The sequence below is a fragment of the Homarus americanus genome, unplaced genomic scaffold (assembly GCF_018991925.1).
Source record: "Homarus americanus isolate GMGI-L3 unplaced genomic scaffold, GMGI_Hamer_2.0 scaffold21314, whole genome shotgun sequence".
Classification (NCBI taxonomy): domain Eukaryota; kingdom Metazoa; phylum Arthropoda; class Malacostraca; order Decapoda; family Nephropidae; genus Homarus; species Homarus americanus.
The window spans coordinates 567,744-591,570 of NW_024720811.1; the positions used below are offsets into that span (position 1 = coordinate 567,744).

Here is a 23,827-nt window from a genome sequence, read left to right on the forward strand (position 1 = left end):
ATGACCCAAGTTTAGTTCTTTTGCCTCCAATAATTATTTCTTTCAGTGTCCTTATCAATAATACTGGACACAAGTTATGTCTTATAGCTGTGTAAGTGACAACATCAACAGACTTAAGAAATAGTTATAATATCATGACAGAATCTCTTACAGTATTATTTGTTTTAGAATTTTACTTAACAGGTCTGTACTTACACTTGCTCTACTAATATTGTTTCTGTTGTTTAAAGTTTTAATAATATGAGGTAATGTGACTTTCTCCTTTCCTCAGCATAAAACATAAATGCAACAAAAATAAGCGGAATGAAGAAATTGGGTGTATAACATAGGTAGTGCACATGACAACCTCCCAGTGAGGCAGTGCACATGACAACCTCCCAGTGAGGCAGTGCACATCACAACCTTCTCTCTGCACATTCTATATATCTCATGTCCTAATATTACTCTACATACAGTACTCCTGTTTGTTATCTAGTGAACACCAGCTGACTTTCGACTAAGTTAAGCAATAACATTTCTATTTATATGAAGAATAAAAAAGAGATACAATAATTCTTCACTAATAAAAACCTGGGAGTCGGCAGATGCCCTGTACACGCTCCATGAGTCTTGGAGAACAGATTGGAAGATACAAATATAGGATTTATATACAGCATATTTTATCAGGATCAGTTGACAAAGAACACTTACTAAGACCATGATATGTAATCAAAATCATAACATTTGAAAACTAGGTAAAGAAAATTTCCTATGGAGTCTAAGTGATGGTGTACAAAGACAAGTCGATGCAGAAACACAAGGTAGCCACTCGCTGGGGTAGATGCTGTACTGTACATTATGTTTCAAATGTATAGATCTTGATTACTTCCATATAATTCATGGTAACTATCCTTATGTTAGTACATGTTGTAGAAATCCTACAAAAGCATAGCTACAGTACATTGAGGGGAGGACCTTCTGTTAGCTGTGAAGCCGCCTTTAGTTCAGGGATCCTTGGGCTTAACTTATATCTGTACATGTGAGACTGGAAGACCAAATTGATGAAGTATTCACAACTTGTGTAATTCATTGATCAGTTATGTGAACACGCTTTACAAGTCATCATATGAAACAACTGAGGAGGAAACACAATTTGCACAAGGTGTATTTTCACATTATAGAGAATGTTAATTTGGATCACTAGAGTTCGTGCCAATATTGAGTAATTACTTTCCGGCACTTTCCTGATACACTAATAACTTCCAACTTGTAAACAAAAGACGAATACACTGTGCTTTTGTCTCCTCATGTAAAGGTTTCTGCACCACACTTGTTAGTACCAACTGGGGGTCAACACTCGATGTACTCTGAAGGTGATACTGTACAAGCTCCACCTCCTCCTCACAGTTTGAAGCATAGAGGTAGCAGCTGTAAGGTGTTCAACACTTCTAATTCTTAACTTGGCTTGCTTTAACATTTTGTTTACTTTGAAAAGAAAACAAATTACAGTTTACTAAAAAAATCAAGAAAAATCCTTCAACTTTTAGACTTTTGTAGGAGCAGCTACATACCTACAGTTTTATAATAGAAAAAAGTCAAATCTGATAAAAATCCATTATTCCTTTACTACACCTGTCCTTCATAACTTAACAAAATCATTAAAGGTGTTCCTTATGTGAAATGTGTTTATAGAATATTTCCTGATAAAACAATATAACAAGTCATTACATAATGAAGCAGCACATTGCATAATATTCAATATACCATAATGTATATCAACACCTCAGTGATGCATAATTAGTATATACGGTAGAGGAAGTATAGTCTGGTCAGGTCACACAATTCTTGGGTAGTCATTCAGTCAGTGAGTCATGAATGGCATTCATGAAGCTGGTTGATGCAGTTTCATAATCTCTCCCAGATAAACCTCCGACACATTTTCTTTTAATCTCCTGCTAAAATTTTTATTTCCATCTCTCATTTTCAACACTAGCTCCCAATTTCGCTGTGTATAAATCAATTTAATAGCCATACTCCCTCCGGGGATTTTGAACCATTTATTGTTTTCTTTTAATACAATTGTTATATGTTTGTCTGTCAGTGTTTTTCCACACCTCCAAAACCCTGGGATGAATAGATAATGATTTAATTACTTGAAGATGGAAACTAAACAAAGTCTTTAAGTTATCTCTCCCCCACTGTTACAAGGAGTGGATTATGGGATACAGTAGAAGGAGTACAGACTGTGGATGGAGGTGTACAGAGAGTGGATGAAAGGGTACAGAGAGTGGGTCAAGAGATACAGAGAGTGGATGAAAGGATACAGAGAGTGGATCAAGGGGTATCAGAGAGTGGATGAAAGGATACAAAGAGTGTGGATGAAAGGGTACAGAGAGTGGATCAAGAGATACAGAGAGTGGATGAAAGGGTACAGAGAGTGGGTCAAGAGATACAGAGAGTGGATGAAAGGATACAGAGAGTGGATCAAGGGGTATGGAGGATGGAGCACAGCGAGGATCAAGACTAGAGTCAAAAGCATCACCCAACAAGTCATAAACTAAAGTCAAAGACACAAACAACATTTTAAAGTGTCATAATATAACTGTTAGTCTGATCGTTCTTTTGGATATGTACAGTACAGTCCTGTATATAATGTTCAATAGTAAAATTTAAGGTAACATTAATATGATTGTCAATAATTTCAGTCCCTTGTTATACAGTAGTCAGTGATAAGTAAGTAAGTAAGTGTGTGTGTGTGTGGTCACAATCTGTTACTTCCTTCAAATATTCAACTATCCTCTTTATTTTAACCCCTTACGCCCCGGGCTAGGGTGCCGCCGGCCATACCCCCCCCCTCTCCCACTTGGGGTAAAACGAGAAAAATCAACTTTTCCCCCAAATTTTTAACCTTTATAAATGATAAAACAATAAAATAGACACAAGAAAAACTATACATTGTCCCTCTATATTCTTTTGTGGTGCCTCTATGACGAGACAAATAAGGGGAAAGTTGTTTTTACATCGAGCGCTCGCTGTCACTACACACTTAGGGGTTATTATCTGCTTGGCTTTGTATCCGAGATGGCCAATAATGCATTTATTTACTGAAATAATACTTATTTACAATAAATAATTCATTAAGAATATTTTATTTGCATTATTTTTCATAAAAAGTGCTTGGTAACACACACGCAGTCTGTCTGGTTGTCTTTGTGTTTGGGGGAGCCAGTAATGCATATAAATAATTATTGGAACAGTAATTCCACTAATAAATACATTTATAACATAATCATACCATTATTTTCCAGTAATACTACACTACAATACAACTACACTACTTTTAGCACTATTACTTTGATACAACATGATAAAATGGACAAACAATGAAAATGAAACAAACAAAAGTAAGTAATTATGTTCAGGATGCTTCCCTGTGGCCGAGGTGTGGCATGACAGGCAAATAGTCACACTGGAACCTGATAACCCGCGCTGGGCATTTAAACAGTGGCGGGAAAAGGCGCGCGTTCTGGAACGTCACCCGGGGCCTAAGGGTTACTGGAGAATTACCGTAATTTGATATACCAGGGTGTATTTCTATAAATATATAATATACTGATTAGCATGCATGTGAGTTTCTTTAGCACTATTAGGTTGAGCAGAGGTGAAGTGAACATGTGTCTCTCTGAGCCAGAAGTCCCCAACAAAAGCTGTGGAGACGTCTTGGGGAGGCAATCTTTTGTCCCTTTGGTGTGGCAGTCTGTCAAAGATTGATGCTGGCGAGCTATGAGTACTGCACTGACACACTAATACAGCTTAATACTGCCAACCATCCTCAATTTAAGATGAACAACCTACTTCATCTACTGCTAAGAGTATACTATCTGATGGGCTGGGTGGATACCTACCACATGTTTTAGTTAATGATTACAACAGTATGACAGACTACCACATGTAGGCAGCAAATAACCTGACTGTCAGGATGGAGATCTATCTACAGCACACCAGTGGAAGCCCAGGGAAATGTTAAACTGCTATGATGGGGAACTTGCATGGAAGGCCAACACATCTTTGAGGGGTCAACTGCAGGGTGTATGAACCAGTTGCATGCATTTTGTATTATCCCAAATATGATAAACTATTTTGAATTGCAAGGTGTATATGAGAAAATATAATTTAGTTTTGTCAAAATACTGACATGATGTGTAAAGTTTCTAACTTGAAATGTTATTATTACATTTCACTTTAGAGAATATATTCTTATACAACTGTATACAGCACTATAGGTGAATTTAAAGCCCTAATAAAAGTTATATCCTGTTTGCAAAGCAGATAAATCCATATAGGCATTAAGCCTATTGGCATCTCCAAATCACGCATATATCAACACTTGGATATAAAAAATAAAAGCTGAATTTCTAATCAGCAATCTCTGGTGTAAGTTTTGAAGAAATACTAATTACTGTACACACTCATTATAGTTTGAGCTGTGGCCACAAGGAAAATGGAAGATCACATGAGGACCATGGCAGAGGCAGACCCCACACACTCACTACGGATCACTATACAAGAGGAGTCGACGGCTCGCTCGGACGCTCCTGCCCAGCCCTGCCTGCCACCATCCGTACGAGGTTTGTGGACCCAGATCAGTATATACCAGAAATATATCACATAGCAAGGCAGAGTAGTTATATTAGTCTCTACTAACCACCTGTCTTCTACACTACATACTCCTCTGTAGCTCCTACAATAATAGCCCACCTACCAACACGTTCAGTTCAGAGACTAGGAAGCAACAGTACACAGGACCTTCAGCCATATTTGATGAGAGTGTCTCTAATTGTTTTCTATTTCACGAACAACGAACATTCTGGTCAAGAACAGTAATAATTGTTCAATCTGAAAGTCTTTTGTTAATAGATGATAAAAAGTTCTTCCTGGAAATAGTGTGTGTTAAACTCTCAATAAATATAGTTGAAGATTTCCTGCTGAGAAACAGTGAGTTGACAGAGTCAGGTATATATAAATATAAGATTTACTGTGTCCAGCAGACAGTACAGACACTTAAATAATTATTATAAAATATCCATTGCATTATAGCTAATGGAATGCAAATATTTTTTCAGTTTATGATTTTTTGTCTGACAAATAAATGTGTCATTCTCAGTAAACTTTTCTAAACTGGGGTAATACAGTATTATTTCCTCTTCAATAACTTCATTTTAGCTCATCAAAAATTCCCAAATCACTGTACAGTATTCTTGGACAATATAGTCGCACAAAGTCTTCCTAACAATATGTCTATCACAATACCGAGTCAAAAACTCCACATTTCCTGCATACAGCTCTGCATCGTCTAAAACAGTTCAACTCCTGTTCATGATCAGGATATTAAGTACACTCCTGTACTTACATAATACCATTACCGATGGATAAAAAATCATGTTACTCACAGCGAGACCGTCTAGTTATGTTTAGATCTGTGACCGTTCATATAGTCCTTCCAGCGTTGAGCAGTGGAGGATATCACCGGATCTGTGTCAATGGACGCCAGCAACAGCAGCTGCGTAATGTGAGTCGTGTGGTAGTCCCAACGCGCTCTGTTGGGAGGTACGTGAGTTGTGAAGTGCCGCAGGTCATACAGAGAGCCCCATCCAGTATCATATAAGGGTAGTAACCTTTTTAAAGACCTCATGCCATCCTCGAACAAATCTCCGCTGATGTTACTGGAGTCTCCCCTGAAATAAATAAGGAAAATAAAGTAATGTGGTAAAAGATGGTAATACAATAAGGCATTTCTAGTAAACTTAACCTCTTAACTATGTCTAAAAAAATATTGTAAAAGAGAGATTCAGTATTTCACAGTAATTCTGTCTCATACTCCTGGTACACAGAGCTTTCTGCAATTATTTTTTTCAGTATTTCTGTTTTTACTTGAAATATAATTCCTAATATATTATCACTGAGCAAATAACCACAAGTAAAATACTGTAACTTATATTAAAATTTATAATAATAAAATTTACAGTTATTTTTGTGTACTCTACATAGAGTAAAGTACAAAGTAAGTAATTGATAAAAAAAACTCAGGGAACAGTTAGTGTTATAATCTAATAATAAATACTACAAAGTCTACAAAATTTTATTTACTTTCTACTGAATGGATACTATTGTGAACACATCTTTAAAAACTTGTGGTTGAGAGAACTAGAGACAGTATGAGCACAACAGCTAACTCATCTACTGGACCATCATAACAGCTATCACTATAGTGTACAGACATCACCTCACTGTCTAAATGGGTTGGGTTCTTTGAAAACCACTCAAATAGTGAACTAACCTAAGTGGATAAAATGGGGTTTGGTTCATCAAAGACAAAGAATTCGGTTCATTAACAACAAATATAATTATCTAACTACTGTACTGTAATTTAGTACGTACCTAACTATGTATATTAACTATGTATAAGATAACCCAATATTGAAATCAGCCAGTGCCTTCTTGTATTCATGGCCTCATTACTTCAAGCTTGTTTTCAATTATCACAGGCTTATGCAGTCTCTTGCTGATAGTGGTTGCAGCCAAGGAAGCAGCACAACATTTGGACACCATTGTGAACAGGGGGGTTTCCTGGTTGCCCGAAAACGCCCCTCCAGGTACTGCATGGTGCGGCCAACCCATACCTGACCTGGCGACACCTTAGTAGCACGAAGGTTGGGTCAACCTCACCCCACGCCACGGTAACTTCCACCACCTCTGCCATTCCCATGCACCTGAATGCACTTAATATACTGTCCAGCACTGCCAGACAGTGTGAAATATTGAAATTTAATGTGTTTTTTTTTTTTTTTTCATTTTCTCATCTACATTGTACATTTTTTATAGATTTTACATATTTATAAATTATTTTTCCATCCACTTTCAAATATTTGATGATTTCGCAAGTGTGCTTCAAATAACTGTATGGTACGATAATACGGCGTTGGAAATCGAGCATGCTGGGTCAGGGAACATGTTCCCACTTCTCTCGTCCTCACTTCACATGTAGTTTTTGGTGTAGTTACATCTACTTTGGATGCCACAGCCTTCAACAACGCTATGTCTACCAGTCAGCAAACAACTATCAATCGTTTTTTCTCGAAAAGGTAAGTTGTCATATTAGTCTCGTGCTGGTATATAATTATTGTTATAGTTAACTATAATACAAATATTTAAAAAAAAAATTTGACTTCTATTATCCTGTAATATAAGTCTATATACAAAGATTAGGATGCTAAATTACACCATCTTCAGCTGAAAGGGCTCGCTACACTCGCCAGACTTCTCAGTAATTTGGAAACCCCCCTATTCAATTTCTGGGTGCACCCCTGCATTGATAAAGAGAGATCACTGCAGTTCAACTGAACACTTAGGGATGGCTGCCAGACACGCTTTGTTACAGAGACACAACACGACCCGACCCATACGACCTGCACCTTGTGTTACCAAACTTCTACTTACGAAAATTCTTTAAGATCATAAAGGCCCAGAAGACTGTAGATGAAACCATTGAGCACAAAGAGTGAAGGATTTGTTGGATATTCCTCATACCAGACGTAGCCGCCCGGGAAGTACGTCCTCACGCCACCTACAGGGAATCAAAGGTGTTTAGTACAGTACTGTGAAGCATAAAACATCATATCTGGTGAGAAATACTGTACTGCTTTCACTTATGAAAAAGGTATAAATTTCTTAAAATATTTCAACTTAATCTAAAAGTCTGTTTAGAAGTCTCCTCAAAGACAGAAAATTTTCACCATTATTTATTTTGCTCAAAAAAGTATTTTGTTGTTTTTAGTCTTTCAAAGATGGACGTACTCTATATGATTTTTGTTAGGATTGGAATTTTATATTCAGGTCAAGAATATATTACAGAAATAATATAATAAGTTTTACAGATATCCTAAAACCTTCCACATACAGTATAGGACAAGAATAGTTTAGGGCTTAAAATTACAGGTCTGGAGAAGCTAAAAATGTGACGAAATCCTAAAATAATACTAAAACAGAATGAAGATCTTTACCACGAGTTGCATTAACTGAAAATAGTGATGTGGCTCTGACAGCGGCCTTCAGGTACCGGGAGTCACCTGAGTGATGCGCTGCTCGAATCAGGAGGGACATAGCCTGACCCTGAGCCATGGCAGAGTACCAGCCAGCACCAAGTTCCAGGACCCCACTGATCACCTGTACCAACACAAACACTGTTACCCATGTGCTGACAGTGACACTAAATCTATCATTATCATCATACCACTACTGTACCTATCATTGTCATCATACCAGTACCTATATCATCATCATCATCATACCACTTCAAATATCATTGTTCTACCCTTACCATACATCTTCACTCAAGACCAATATTTGCAAATAGTTTATGGAATGTTAAAACAAGAATTAAACTATAGTAATCTATTCTTACTACTTTATAACTTGTACTTAAACATGTTAAGACAATTGTTCAACTCAGCACTGATGTTATTGTGCTTGTAAATACAAGCACAATAACATCACTAACATTTTCCTCTCTTAAAAGGACAATTGACATACTGTAGTTTCCTCTTAAGTTTATGTACAATAATTATTCATAACAAATAAGACACCTCAAGCAGGCCTTCACTGTACACTGACGTCTTGGTTTTGTTAATTTATTTATTGTGTATATTTTTTACGGTACACTTTCCGACTATCACTTATTTGACTTCATCATTAACTTACCCGAGACACCCCAGTCAAGGAAGCTCCTCTCTGATGGGTTAGCCAGGGCACAAGAAACTCCTGATTAATGTCTTATTTTATATCTCCTTTACCACTTCCCTACAACCTGAAGAATCTCCAACCCTAACATTATTTGAGGGAATGACATTAGGTTAGGTCAGGTTGTTTTCACTACCATGATGTCGACACCCCTCATCTCCACGTCCCTGAATAAGTTAATAAAGTATAATGGTAACACTTTAAACTATAGCCACACACACACATCACCTTTCGTGGTACAGGGATGGACCAGCCTCCCTGTTCATCCTGGTGCTTCAGTAACCAGTTGGCCGCATCATAAAAGTGGTGCAAGTGTTCTGCCGAGGCGAGGGTTATGTTGGTGACACTTCCCTCCCCGTGCAGCGACAAGGACACGATCGTCAACTTGGATCTTGACACCTGCGGAGAAACGTGCGAACCTTTCATCACTGTTACAAGGTGGCAACAGACAAGCCTTTGTTATATATCCATCCCCCACTGTCCATCTCACCCCCCCTGCCCAGTTCCCTTTAGTTAAACTCTATCATCATTCACCTCCTTCATTCCCTTCACTTCTTCTCCACAATGGTTTTGTTCTGTCATTTTTTTTATCCTCACACAACTTACAATTCGTTTTAATGTCATAGAGACACTTCATCTCTTGTTAAACTTAGATCACTTCATCTTTATTTTCAATAGTTTACTAAGCAGGTCTATATAGCTTGAATATTAACCATTTGTTAGTTATATTACCCTTCAGAGCCTGTACTGTTGTCTGTACCTTTCTTAGTCCATCACACAATGTCATCACCATCATTGTTACCTTTATCATCACCATCACCAGCCTGTATCAGTCCCCTACTGGTTCAAGGGCCCCACTTTAGTCTCAGACAATACAACACATTACAGCCACCAGGCATAAAACATATCTCAATATTACCTTCTTAAATTTTTTACGCAGGGAAGGGGAGGAGGTGGCCCCCTTGTGGACGTCAATGAGTAAGTTACGGGTTACAGTCCGCCATCCTGTCTGCTCCCCGAGACCGTAATATATATGGCGATCCTGGTAAGAAAATTTCATAGAAATTTAGCGTCTGAATGAGATAGGGGATAGTAAGAGAAGGGAAACAAGGAGAAATTAATACCAGTTTGACTAAAGATGAACTGGTGGGGGTAAAGAGTTTTATTTAACTGGCAGACGGTGTGTTAGGTTAAGTGTTTGTTTTTGGTTCTGTCCACCTGTAACAGAAAACAGGAAAAGGATCAACAAAATACCACTAATGGTTAATGTACTGTACCAGAACTTGAAGTATTTTTTCAGAACGGATGTAATGAATTGTGACCACCTCTGTCTTCTTATCTTGAAACTCAACAGTGACGGAAAAACTGGCATTCCCGTGAAGCAGAAGATTAAGACTCAGCACCAACATGTTTTGTGTGGGAATCTTAGCCAAGTGGAGTATGGCGCCGCCCTTTGATGACGACTCTGTGATGAGAGATACAGTAAATCATGCAAGATGTTCACTAAATCACCAAATTACAACTGTGTAATATTTAGTTTTTATACATGGGTTCAGTGTGTGTGTATATGACTGTATTTACATCTCTTATACATATTATACAGTATATTCATAACAAAAAGTAAGAAAGTTGGGTATATAAACATCGTAACATCCAGTTTAAGTGTTAAAACATTCAAGGGTCAACAACAAACACTGAAATGACCAAAACATTGTATTATATTTTAGAATAATCAACATTTCTATCAGTTTACTCTCCAGACTTCGACAGACTCACCCGGAGCCTTGAACTTAAGGACGTTGGTGTGGACCATGGGGTCGGCCACTCTCAGGACCTTGGTGTTGACCCCCTCCAGCCACGATGCCTGGTGCTCCCCCCCGTCCTCTATCATTATTCTGAAATGTATTAATTGTCCACCACTTATACACTACACACCTTTATCTTCCTTTGAATCTTTTTCAGTCACTCAAATGCTTTTAATTGCAGAAAAATATAATGTTGGTTAGGTTAGGTGAGTATCAGGTAGGTGCATCCTTCCACACAAACACATAATCTCAAGGTAATATATCCATACTCTATAAATTAAAATACAAATCTACAAAAATCTAAAAATCAATAAGATGATACATATATACAGCCCTCTCTAGCACCACTAAGTTATAAAGACTATAAAGTAGAGTAAAGTTAAGGAACAATTCTCCTTCAGTACAGCACCTCTTAGGGGATGACTCTGTGAGGTGTTTACAGTAGTGAGAGAGACCAAACTGTGCTATCTGTATGGGGTAGGTGTAGCCCGAGCTCTGCCACTGGGTAGACATGGGCACTCCTGGGGGAAGAGATGGATATTATATTATTATTATTGTTAAGAGGATGACTACCTCATTGACTAGTTTCATTATTTATGCCAAAGCCTATGTTGCCACTCTCTGGCCATAGATTATGTAGACATTATTCTACCATTACCTTCATTGTACAGCACAGTACTACCGCTACTTCCCATGTACAATACTACCATAACCTCTTATGTACAGTACTACCATCATCTCCCCTGTATAGCATAGTACTGCCATTACCTTCTGTGCCAGAGATACACTTGACTCTCTCCCGAGCTTCAACATTGTACAGTTCAAAGTTGAGGAACGTCCCTGTAGGTGTGTAGGGGCCCTGGGGGTTGTACACTCGGCTGTAGCTGTGAGACCACTCAAACACTTCTGTACCGTCTGGCTTCTGTTCCACACGCCCATACACCTGCAAAAAGGAAAAATAAGACATCAAACTGCCATCATATCCACTGACTAGCTGGGCTGAGAAGGTATACTAAGAATAGATTTTGACCTAACATGTAGAAATTGTCAGCATTAAATGGCGAAGTACAAGTAACCATGACACATTACTGTATGTTTCTATAGACAAACCTAACCCAAGCTTACTAACACTACCTAGGGATAGTTACAGGGTCAGTTAGAATAGTTACGATTATTGATATTCATTTTATTTACTTTCAAACTAATAGTCTTGGTTGTGGTTCATTTCCAACACTGGCTGGGGCCTGAGGTCTACAACTCAGGGACTTGGGAATTTAGCCAGTCAGCCAGTCAGTCAGCCAGTCAGTCAGTCAGAGAGCCAACCAGAAAGAAAGAAAGAGGAGGCACGCAGGAATCAGATATGAGTGACTGACTTATTGCATCAACAAACACAATATATTGAGTCAGCCAACCCAGCCAACAGCCAACAGCCCAGCCAGCTCAACCCAACCCAGCCAGCTCAACCCAACCCAGCCAGCTCAGCAACCCAGCCAGCTCAGCAACAGCCAGCTCAGCCCAACCCAGCTGGCCCCACAGCCTTAGCCAGCTGGCCCACACAGCCCAACCAGCCCCTGGCCCACACACAACCCAACAACCCAGCTAGCCCACACAACCCAACCCAGCTGGCCCCACACAACCCAACAGCTAAGCCCACACAGCCAACCCAGCTGGCCCCACACAACCCAACCAGCTGGCCCACAAGCACAACCCAGCCCAGCCCCACACAACCCAACAACCCAGCTGGCCCCACTGACAACCCAGCTGACCCCACACACAACCCAACCCAGCTGGCCCACACAACCAACACAGCTGACCCCAGACAACCCAACAACCAGCTAGCCCCACACAGTAACCCATTATTGTTACCTGACCCAACCCAATTGTTGAACAACCCAACAACCAGCTATTTACAACCCAACCCATTATTTGGACAACCCAACAACCCAGCCCCAACCCACCTGACCTTAACACATTGACCCACACAGCCAACCAGCTAGCCTGACCCAACACAGCCCCAGCCCCACACAGCCAACAACCCCAGCTAGCCCCCACCCCCAACCTAACCCAGCTAGCCCACACAGCCCAACCCAGCTAGCCCCTAACTGCCAACCCAGCTAGCCCACACACAACCCAACCCAGCTAGCCCCACACAACCCAGCAGCTGGCCCCACACAACCAACACAGCCCCAGCCCCACACAGCAACCCAGCTGGCCCCACACCTGACCCAACAACCCAGCTAGCCCCACACAACCAACAACCCAGCTATTTACACAACCCCAACAGCCCCAGCCCCACACAACCCAACAACCCCGGCTGGCCCCACACAACCCACAACAGCTAGCCCCACACAACCCAACCAGCTGGCCCAGACAACCAACAACCAGCTAGCCCCACAACCTAACCCAGCCCCAGCCCCACACAACCCAGCAGCCCCAGCCCCAGACAACCCAACAACCCAGCCCCAGCCCCACACAACCCAACCCAGCCTGGCCCCCACTGACAGCAGCTAGCCCCACACAGCCAACAGCTATTTACAACCAACCCAGCCTGACCAACACAACCCAGCAATAGCCTGACAACAACCCCAACCAACAGCAACACAACCAACAACTAACCCACAACCCAGCAGCCTGGCCCACACAGCTTCAACAACCCAGCTAGCCCACACAACCCAACCCAGCTAGCCCCACACAACCCAACCCAGCTGTTACACCTGACAACACAGCTATTTGAACAACCCAACAACAGCTAGCCCCACAGCAACCCAACCAGCCCACACAACCAACACAGCTGGCCCACAACCCAACCAGCTGGCCCACCTGACAACAAGCAACTGGCCCACCTGACAACAACCCAGCCCCAGCCCACTGACAACAACAACTGGCCCACCTGACAACAACAGCCCCAGCCCCCACACAACCAACCCAGCTGGCCCACCTGACAACAACCAGCCTGACCCCTGACAACCGGCTATTTACAGCCAACCAACTGACCCCTGACAACCCAATGGCCCACCTGACAACAACCAGCTATTTACCTGACAAAACAACCCAGCTAGCCCCCACACAGCCCAACCCAGCTTCAGCCCACACAACCCAACAGCAGCTAGCCCCACACAACCAACAACCCAGCATGGCCCACACACACAGCAACCCAGCTAGCCCCACACAACCCAACCCAGCTAGCCCACACACAACCCAACAACCCAGCTGGCCCCACACAACCCAGCCAGCCAGCCCCACACAACCCAACAACCCAGCTTCAGCCCCACACAACCCTGACAGCTGGCCCCACAACCCAACAACCCAGCTATTACACAACAACCCAGCTGTTACACAACCCAACACCTTCAGCCCCAGACAACCCAACAACCAGCCTGGCCCCACACAACCCAACCCAGCTAGCCCCTGTGTGGCTGGCCTGACAACCCAGCTATTTTATTGTATTGCCTGCAGTCAACCCAGCTGGCCCACCTGACAACCCAGCTGGCCCCACACAACCCAGCCAGCCCCAGCCCCACTGACAACACAGTGGCCCACACAACCAACCAGCCTGACCCCACACACAACCCAACCCAGCTATTTACCTGACAACCAGCCAGCCCACCTGACAACAGCCAGCTAGCCCCACATGACAACAACAGCTGACCCCACACCTGACAACCAGCCAGCCCACACTGACAGCAACCCAGCTGGCCCACACAGTAACAACCCAACTGACCCCACCTGACAACCAGCCAACTTACCTGACAACAACCCAGCTGGCCCACAACCCAACCCAGCTATTTACCTGACCAACAACCCAGCTGTTACCTGACCCTGACAGCTGGCCCACCTGACAACAACAACCCAGCTATTTACACAACAACAGCTATTTACAAGCCCAACACCAGCCTTGAACAGCCAACAACCCCTTCAGCCCCACACACAACCCAACCCAGCTAGCCCCACACAACCCCAACCCAGCTAGCCCCACAACCCAACAACCCAGCTAGCCCCACAGCAACCCAGCTATTCCCACAACTGTAGCTAGCCTGGCCAACCCAGCTGGCCCCACACAGCTGTAGCTAGCCCCACACAACCCAGCTATTGCACAACCAACAACCCAGCTAGCCAGCAACAGCTAAACAGAGGCTGACTCACTGTGCCAACGAACAATAGCGAGATATTCAAACACTCATATTCTTCTGTCTTCACCAACACCTAACAACAATCTGCTCCCCCATCTGCACCTACAACATGAACCAGGGGTGAGGGTGATGTGTGGGTGGTGATGTGCCAGATGGTGAGTGCCAGGAGTGGTGATATTGTCAGGTGGTGATGTGTCAGGGTGTTATTAATGTCAGGGTGGTGATGTGCCAGGGGTAGTGATGTGTCAGGGTGGTGATGCCAATTGGTGATGTGTCAGGAGTGTGCCAGGGTGGTGGTGATGTGTCAGGGTGGTGATGTGGTGATGTGTCAGGGTGGTATTATTGCCAGGGTGGTGATGTGTCAGGGGTGGTGATGTGTCAGGGTAGTGATGTGCCAGGGTGGTGATGTGTCAGTATGTGTCAGGGGTAGTGATGTGTCAGGAGTGGTGTGTCAGTGTGATGTGCCAGGAGTGGTGATGTGTCAGAATGAGTGATGTGTCAGGGAGTGGTGTGTGTCAGGGTAGTGATGTGCCAGAATGATGTGTCAGGGTAGTGATGTGTGGGTAGTGATGTGTCAGAATGATGAGTGCCAGGGTAGTGATGTGTCGGGTAATTGATGTGCTTGGGGGTGGTGATGTGCCAGGGTGGTGATGTAATCAGGGTGTCAGAGGGATGTGGTGATGTGCCAGGGTATTGTGTGTGATGTGTCAGGGTGGTGATGTGTCAGGAGTGCCAGGGTGGTGATGTGTCAGGTGGTGATGTGCCAGGGAGTGTCAGTGATGTGTGAGGGTGTCAGTGGTGATGTGTCAGGGTGGTGAGTGGGTGGTGATGTGTCAGGGTGGTGATGTGTCAGAGGGTGGTGTGGTGTGTCAGGGTGTGTCAGGGGTAGTGATGTGCCAGGGTGGTGATGTGTCAGGAGTGGTGATGTGTCAGGGTGGTGATGTGCTGGGGTTGACAGCCCGTGTCAGGGTGATGTGTCAGGGGTGGTGGATGTGTGTGTGCCAGGGGTAGTGATGTGTCCGGTGGTGATGTGCCAGGGTGGTGATGTGCCAGGGTGGTGATGTGGGTGTGATGTGTCAGGGTGGTGAGAGGGTGGTGAGGGTGGTGATGTGTCAGGGTAGTGATGTGCCAGGGTGGTGATGTCAGGGGTGATGTGATGTGCCAGGGGTGATGTGTGTCATGTGTCAGGGTGGTGATGTGTCAGGGTGGTGATGTGCCAGGGTGGTGATGTGTCAGGGTAGTGATGTGCCAGGGTGGTGATGTGTTAGGTCATTGTCTTGTGGTTAACTATTATGATGAGAATGAGTGAGTGAGAAGGAGGGTTGAGTAAGGGTGGATGAGTGGAAGGGAGAGTGAAAGGGAAAGAGGGAAGGAGTGAGAGGAGGAAGTGTTAGAGAGAGGGAGGAAGAGAGGGAGGAAGGGAGAGAGGGAGGGAGAGGAGGGTGGTGAGGAAGGTTGCTGGGAGCTGATCATCCGTCTCTTAATTTCCTTTCACGTCCTCCTCCTCCTCCCCTCTCCCCCCCGTCTTTCTCCTCCCCTGTATATGGTTACGTTATGATTGGATAGAAAGAAAGAAAGAAAGACGAAGATAAAGAGAAATAGACACGGAGAGAGAGAGAGACTTACCTCAAAATAGTTATGGATAAAGGAGAATGGGATGTACACGTCATTCTGGTCTCGTTTGCACATCACTTCAGACTCATGGTTGATGACGCAGGGGATCTCCGACAGTCGTTCACCCGTTGCTGCACGACCCTCCGACGACGCTCCGTCTCCTCCCTACACCACGACACAAGGGGGGAGGGGGGCGTTCATATATGAGTTAAAGGTCTCTCAAATCACACAGTATAATCCTTGTTAATTTTAATAGACAATGATAATCTTACTTTAAATATAACTTTAATTACAATAAACAATATAAGATAAATATACAGTATACACAATGTTTATTTATAAAGTGTCACTGGTCATTCAAAAGTATACACTGTACCTACCTATTGTACTGAGGCTTTTAACAGTGAGACAGACGTGAAGTTATGGTGACAAATAATATGGTGTTATATATGGAGTGATAAACCTGTCTATATGTACTGTATGAACTCACCAAGACAAGGGGAGAGGGGTGTGTGTGTGACTTACCTCGTGGTGGTGGTTGTGGTGGGCGTCAGCAGCACCGCCCACACTATACTCCACTTCCACATAGGTGTCTTCCCCGCCCACAGCTCCGCCCGCCTGAAACATTACAACCACATTAATCCTCTACTGAATACTGAGGCCAAGACACCGTTGTTATGAGTACCACACAATTCACTCACTCTCACCCAACACACTCACACACACAACTGACTCACTCACTCACTCAATTAACTCACACAACTGACTCAATATTTTCACCCACACAGGTTGACTCAGGGAGAGAGTGACCACTGGTACGTCATGTAAGTCTAGATAAATGTTTCGTGGTCAATCTGCTTCATAAGCCTCGGCCCTGGCGGTGGTCAGCTGGTCTAACAACACCTCTACATACATAGTATTTCTGCCTGAGACTGGCCGGACAAACACGTTCATCATTTACGATCTGTGAAATCCTGAAACTGATCACTGAAATGGTGATAAAGATTTGGCTCAAGATTACCGAGGGAAGTTTATACCAACGTCTGGAGGATAGATATATGATATTCTCTTGATTTATGGAGGAGGCTGGATAGAGGTGTCACTATATGTGTGAGACACCATTTTGTGCTGCCGCTCCCCCTCACCTGCTCCACCACACAAGATGTTTAGAAACGCCGTGTGCACTTTACACCATAACAACTTTGTCTACATTTGTCATATAAACAAAGTGTACCTGGCATAAGTAGATTATTTAATACAGCTTTAGTTAATAATTATTTCATACATTTCTAGGTTTGAATATAACTACTTTATTACATATTATTACGGGTTATAGAAGTAATATGTTGAACACGGTAGGATATCACCCTCCCCTCTTCCTCTCCCACTCTGTCTCTCTTCCTGGCCTACCATGTTCTCCTTCTCTCTCACCTTCTTCCTCTCCTTCTCTTACACCTCCCTCTCTCATCTCCTTTCAATCCTCATTTTTTCTCCTCTTCCTCCTTCTCTTCTCCCTTTCCCACCCTTTTCCTCTCCTCCTACCCTCACACCCCACCACCTCCTCCTGCACCATTACCCAGGACGCCAATAACTGCAGCGCCACACCTCCAGTATTTATTCTGGGCTCTTCTACTCTCTTAATTTCCGGCGGTAGTAAGTGTGTGTGTGAGGATCCCGGCGGTACAATGGTGATGGCAGGATGGTGATTGGAGGGTGACACTGATGAAAACACACACTGATCACTCTAATAACTGCCCCAACCATTGTAAAAAAAATCATCAACAACTCGTAGATAACGTATGTGTTCACTCCTTGTTAACCTCGTTGGTGTACTGTAGCTGGGACATTACTTGTTAAATGACCCTCTCTGTCATTATATATTATGTACAGAACCATTTATGTCGTTTGTATATCTTTGAGTTCACGGGCGACTGTACCTGTTGATATACCGTTTATTATTATTATTATTATTATTATTAGTAGTAGTAGTAGTAGTAGTAGTAGTAGTAGTAGTAGTAGTAGTAGTAGTAGTAATAGTAGTAGTAGTAGTAGTAGTGAGCAGCGTGATTGTGAGGCCGTTTTCCTGGTGGATGCCTCAAACGCATTCAACATACTTAACCGCAAGGCCGCACTGCACAACATCAAGATCAAGTGTCCAAGCTTTGCAATGCATGTTGAAAACTCGTATAGGAATCCATCAGACCTCTATATAGTAAACAACAAGGCTCTAAGAGGTGACCATCTTACAATCAACAGAGGGAACAACACAGGGGGACCCTGTTGCAATGGCAATGTACGCAATAGGCCTATCACTGCTCCAACAAAAAAAAAATTGAAACTAAGGTCAAACAAGTGGCATACGCTAATGACCTTACAGGAGCAGGAAAAGCTGGAGGACATCAAAAAGTGGTGGGACCTGGTAGCATCGCGAGGTCCACAAATAGGGTACCACCCAAACGCCAGCAAGTCCTTCCTCATCGTGAAGCCAGAACATTATGAACGGGCAATGGAGGTGCTTGGCGGAAGTGAGGTCAAAATAACAAAGGATGGCCAAAGACATCTAGGCGCAGTAATTGGCACTACGGACTTCAAGACCGAGAACGTAACTAGAAAGGTGAATGAGTGGGTTAGGGAAATCCAAGCTCTGTCTGAGATTGCTATCACAGAGCCACATGCGGGTTTTGCGGCATTCACCCATGGAGTGAGCATCGCTGGAACTACCTGATGCGCACTGTCCCTGATATCGGACCCCTCCTCCACCCCCTGGAAGAAGCTATCAGGGTCAATTTCATTCCCAAATTAGTGAAACACCCTCACCTAACCCCAGCAGAAAGATCACTTCTTGCACTACCACCGAGACTGGGAGGAATGGGACTAACCAATCCAGAGGAGATTGCTGCCACTGAGCATCAAAACTCAGTTAAGCTCACGGCAGCCCTCACAGACCACATAATAGCTCAGAACGCAACAGGGGAGGTGGATACCAGTGAAGTAAACAAGATCCGAAGGTCCATTACGACAGAACGGCCAAAGTGACAAGTTGCAGCAACTATTGCTGCAAATACCAGAGAATTTGAAAAAAAAAGCGATAGCGCAGGAGGTGGGCGCCTCGAACTGGTTAACTACGTTACCGAAAAGGGCAAATGGTTTCCGTCTCAATAAACAAGAATTTACAGATGCCATTGCTCTAAGGTATGGTCGGCCAGTAGAAGGTTTGCCCTCCCAATGCGTGTGTGGCTCTTCCTATGACGACGATCACGCTATGGTGTGCAAGAAAGGGGGCTTCATATGCACGAGGCATGACGAAGTAAGGGACCTCACAGCAAATATGTTGAAGGAAATCTGCCGTGATGTCAGGGTAGAACCGACCCTCCTTCCTTTGGACGGTGAGATCTTCCAACATAGGACTTCAAACACTTCTAACGAAGCCCGTGTTGACGTCAGTGCTCGAGGATTCTGGACGCGGGGACAGCGAGCTTTCTTCGACATCAGGATTTTTTATCCCATGGCCGCATGTCACCGTAACCTAGCTCTCGATGCTGCACACAGGAGGAATGAGAACGACAAGATCAGGGCATATGGGGAGAGAATTCAAGATGTTGATCAAGGCAGCTTCACTCCTCTGGTGTTCACAACCTCTGGTGGGATGGGACCAAGTGCTAGATGTTTCTACGCCAGACTCGCGGAGGTGATCTCCGAACAGAAGCAGCAGCCCAGAGGTTATGTTACAGCCTGGATGAGATGTCGACTGTCTTTCTCTCTCCTTCGGTCGGCTTTGCTCTTCCTCAGGGGAACGAGAGCTTCTGCCCCAACTCCGACAACTGCTGCAGATATTGACTATGAGGCTACTGTCACTGAATGCCGCATAGATCTGCGGCTCAACTAATTTAACACAGATAGGATAGCTTCTTATGTATTAGGATATTTAATATTAAGGTAATTAAATGGTGGCGAAGGTGTGGCTATTGGGGGAGGCTGGAGGCCACGTAAAAAAAAAGTAGTAGTAGTAGTGGTATTATTATTATTATTATTGTGGCTGTTCTTGTTGTTAGTTTTGTTGTTATTACACCATAACTATAACTCATAACCACATTAGTGAAACCTGGATTGACACCACCTAAGACTCTAACAGAGAGAGAGAGAGAGAGAGAGTAACACTCTACAGCAGGTAACTCACTACAGCAGGTAACTCACTACAGCAGGTAACTCACTACAGCAGGTAACTCACTACAGCAGGTAACTCACTACAGCAGGTAACACACTAATATTAAGTCTTTATAAAACAGAGAATTCAATCGTGCAGCGAGAGAGGAAGAAGGGCGCATCCCACACACGTCTCCTGCCCGCGGTTGATTAGTGAACCCAAGGAGAGAGTAATGACTGCAGTGTGTGTGTGTGTGTGTGTGTGTGAGTGTGTGTGTGTGAGTGTGAGTGTGTGTGTGTGTGTGTGAGTGTGAGTGTGTGTGTGTGTGTGTGTGTGTGTGTGTGTGTGTGTGAGTGTGAGTGTGTGTGTGCCCAACAACTAGTTCCAACATTTCCTGAAGGTGCCGCGTGTGAAAGGGTCTACTCCCCCTCCTCATATCTCCTCCCTCACCACCACTTATCCCCCCCCTCTCTCCCCCTCCCTCACCACCACTTATCTCCTCCTCACCCCCTCCTCACCACCACTTATCTCCCCCTCCCTCACCACTTATCTCCCCCTCCCTCACCACCACTCCCCCCTCCCTCACCACCACCTCCCTACCACCACTCCCCCCCCTCCCTCACCACCACTCCCCCTACCACCACTTATCTCCCCACCACCCCTCCTCACCACCACTTATCTCCCCCTCCCTCACCACCATATCTCCCCCTCCCTCACCACCACTTATCTCCCCCCATCCCTCACCACCATCTCCCCCTCCCCATCCACCACTTATCCCCCCCTCCCTCCCACCACCACTTATCTCTCTCCTCCCTCACCACCACACCACTTATCTCCCCCTCCCTCACCACCACTTATCTCCCCCTCCCTCACCACCACTTATCTCCCCATCCCTCACCACCACTCCCTCCCTCCCACCACCATCTACCACCACTCCCCCTCCTCACCACCACTTATCTCCTCCTACCACCACTTATCTCCCCTCCTCACCACCACTTATCACCACCACTTATCTCCCTCCCCTTATCTCACCACCCTTATCTCCCCCCACCACCACCACTTATCTCCCCTCCTCACCACCACCACTTATCTCCCCTCCCTCACCACCATATCTCCCCCCTACCACCACTTATCTCCCCCTCCCTCACCACCACTTATCTCCCCTCCCTCACCACCACTTATCTCCCCCCTCCCTCACCACCACTTATCTCCCCCTCCCCTCACCACCACTCCCCCTCCCTCCACCACCACTCCCCACCACCACTTATCTCCCCCCTCCCCTCACCACCACCACTCACCACTTATCTCCCCCTCCCCACCACCACCACTTATCTCCCCCCCCTCCCCTCACCACCACTTATCTCCCCCCCCTCACCACCACTTATCTCCCCCCTCCCTCACCACCACTTATCTCCCCCCTCCCTCACCACCACTCACCACCACTTGTCTCCCCTCCCTCACCACCACTTATCTCCCCCCCCTCCCTCACCACCACTTATCTCCCCCTCCCTCACCACCACTTATCTCCCCCCCTCCCTCACCACCCCTGTCATGTCATCTGTAATATCACCCACTTTGGCCGTCGGCGTCAACCGGCCATTTTCCCTGCGTAATAATATACCTTATTTAGCCACGCCGCCCCGCCGCCCTCACTAATTACATCTGCAACCTCTCAAATGGTCGCCCTCACTGATAGCCATGGTGGGCGGAGACAGAGGGGGGGGGGGGAGGATGAGGGAGGGGAGGGGGGATGGAGGAGGAGGGAAGGCTTGGAAGAATGGTGCAGGGTAACTTACAAAAGACACACGCACCCCCCCTCCCCCGATGGTTACCTCCACTGCCGACACAGGTCACGACAGGTGCCTCCATGACCTGTTAACACACCCACACTCCAGGTCACGTACACAGGTCACGCTAACCACTATATACCTCTTGACTAATTGTGTCTCGTCTGCAACATACACTTTGAGCCACCAATACGAGACGTAACAAGGTCAGGTACCAGGTGGAGCAACACCCTGTTAAGTCTCACCTCAGCCAGAGTTATATCCTGCTCCTCAACACGTAATTGTGGCGTCATTATGAGCCTCAGCAGTGGTGACCTACCTGGTGACGGCTGGTCTGTAATGGTGATCGGTGAAGTTGTTGCTGTTGCTGCTGCTTGGTGCCATGGGCGTGGGCGGCTTGGTGCATGGGCAAGTGTGGTGCGGGCGGCCGACACTGTGACCACAACAAGACGGTGGTGAGCAAGACGCCCACACTGCCGCCCACCAACACTCCTCTCACCGTCACCCTCATCTTCACGCCCACCCTCACACACCGCCTCAACAGCTGTGTTACGCCGGCCACCCACCTAGTGTGGCAATAATGGTAAGTCGAGGGCGTGTGTGGGCGTGGTGGCGTGGGGGCTGGGAACAGCAGCGGGTGTGGGCGTGAGATAGAGCTGTTCCACCATGCCCACGGCTCTGTCCTGTGGGTGGCGGTGGGTGGTGACGGGTCGTGATGGTGGTTGGTCTTGACGGTGGGCGGCTGGTGGACTGGTAGTTATCGTGGTGGTAGCTGCCGTCAACACTCACTGAGACACAGGGAGGAAAAAAGTTACAAACGTAATTTAACATAATTCAAAGATACTGTACCTGACCTACCTGACCTGACCTACCTGTTAAACTTCCCCACACCTGTCCCTGCCCCCCCACACCTGTCCCTGCTCCCCACACCTATCCCTGCCCCCCCTCACCTGCCCCTGCTCCCCACACCTGGCCTACCACAATGCCTCATCCCACTATGGGTAATGATGGCTGCCTTAAATACAACCATTGTGTCCTGTATCGACCTGTGCCTCATGAAGCCTCAGTCTGGGTGGAAGCTGCTATGTGAAGCCTCAGTCTGGGTGGAAGCTGCTATGTGAAGCCTCAGCCTGGGTGGATGCTACTATGTGGAGCCTCAGTCTGGGTGGAAGCTGCTATATGGAGCCTCAGTCTCCAGGAGATAAGGGAAGCCTCCTCACCTGACAGTCTGAAGGTGATAGGTGATCCAGGTGACTGTGTGAGGCTTTACCTTACATGTGGCGCATCCTGAAGGAAGGAAGGAAGGGCGAGAGGGAGGTAGGGAAGGAAGAGGAGGAGGGGAAGGAGCTAGAGAGAGAGGGAGAGAAGGGTAGGCACGTAGGAAAAGAAAGAAGGATTGAAGGAAGACAAGGAGGGAGGAAGGAAGGATTGAAGAAAGAAGGGAGGAGGAAAGAAGACAAGGAAGGAAAGGCAGGTAATGGTAACTCCTCCTCTGGGCCAAAATTTGCTCCAGGACTTTACTTGTTGGTTTAGTGTTTGTGTTTGTGCGTTAATGACGACTGCTTGGTGGTG

The 23,827-nt window shown here is 45.3% G+C and overlaps 1 protein-coding gene across 1 annotated transcript; it reads right to left on the minus strand.

The window, feature by feature from the left end:
* Positions 1-3,415: 3,415 nt before the first annotated feature.
* On the minus strand, positions 3,416-23,117 carry LOC121861192 (D-glucuronyl C5-epimerase B-like). The gene is made up of 12 exons (XM_042358777.1): positions 22,575-23,117; positions 16,850-16,942; positions 16,337-16,489; positions 11,349-11,523; positions 10,990-11,101; positions 10,552-10,670; positions 10,053-10,240; positions 9,695-9,817; positions 9,004-9,174; positions 8,040-8,202; positions 7,477-7,603; positions 3,416-5,714 (listed from the first exon to the last, which is right to left on the minus strand). The coding sequence occupies exons 1-12, from the start codon at positions 22,764-22,766 to the stop codon at positions 5,441-5,443; spliced, it is 1,890 nt and encodes a 629-aa protein (XP_042214711.1). The 5' UTR covers positions 22,767-23,117; the 3' UTR covers positions 3,416-5,440.
* Positions 23,118-23,827: the final 710 nt, after the last annotated feature.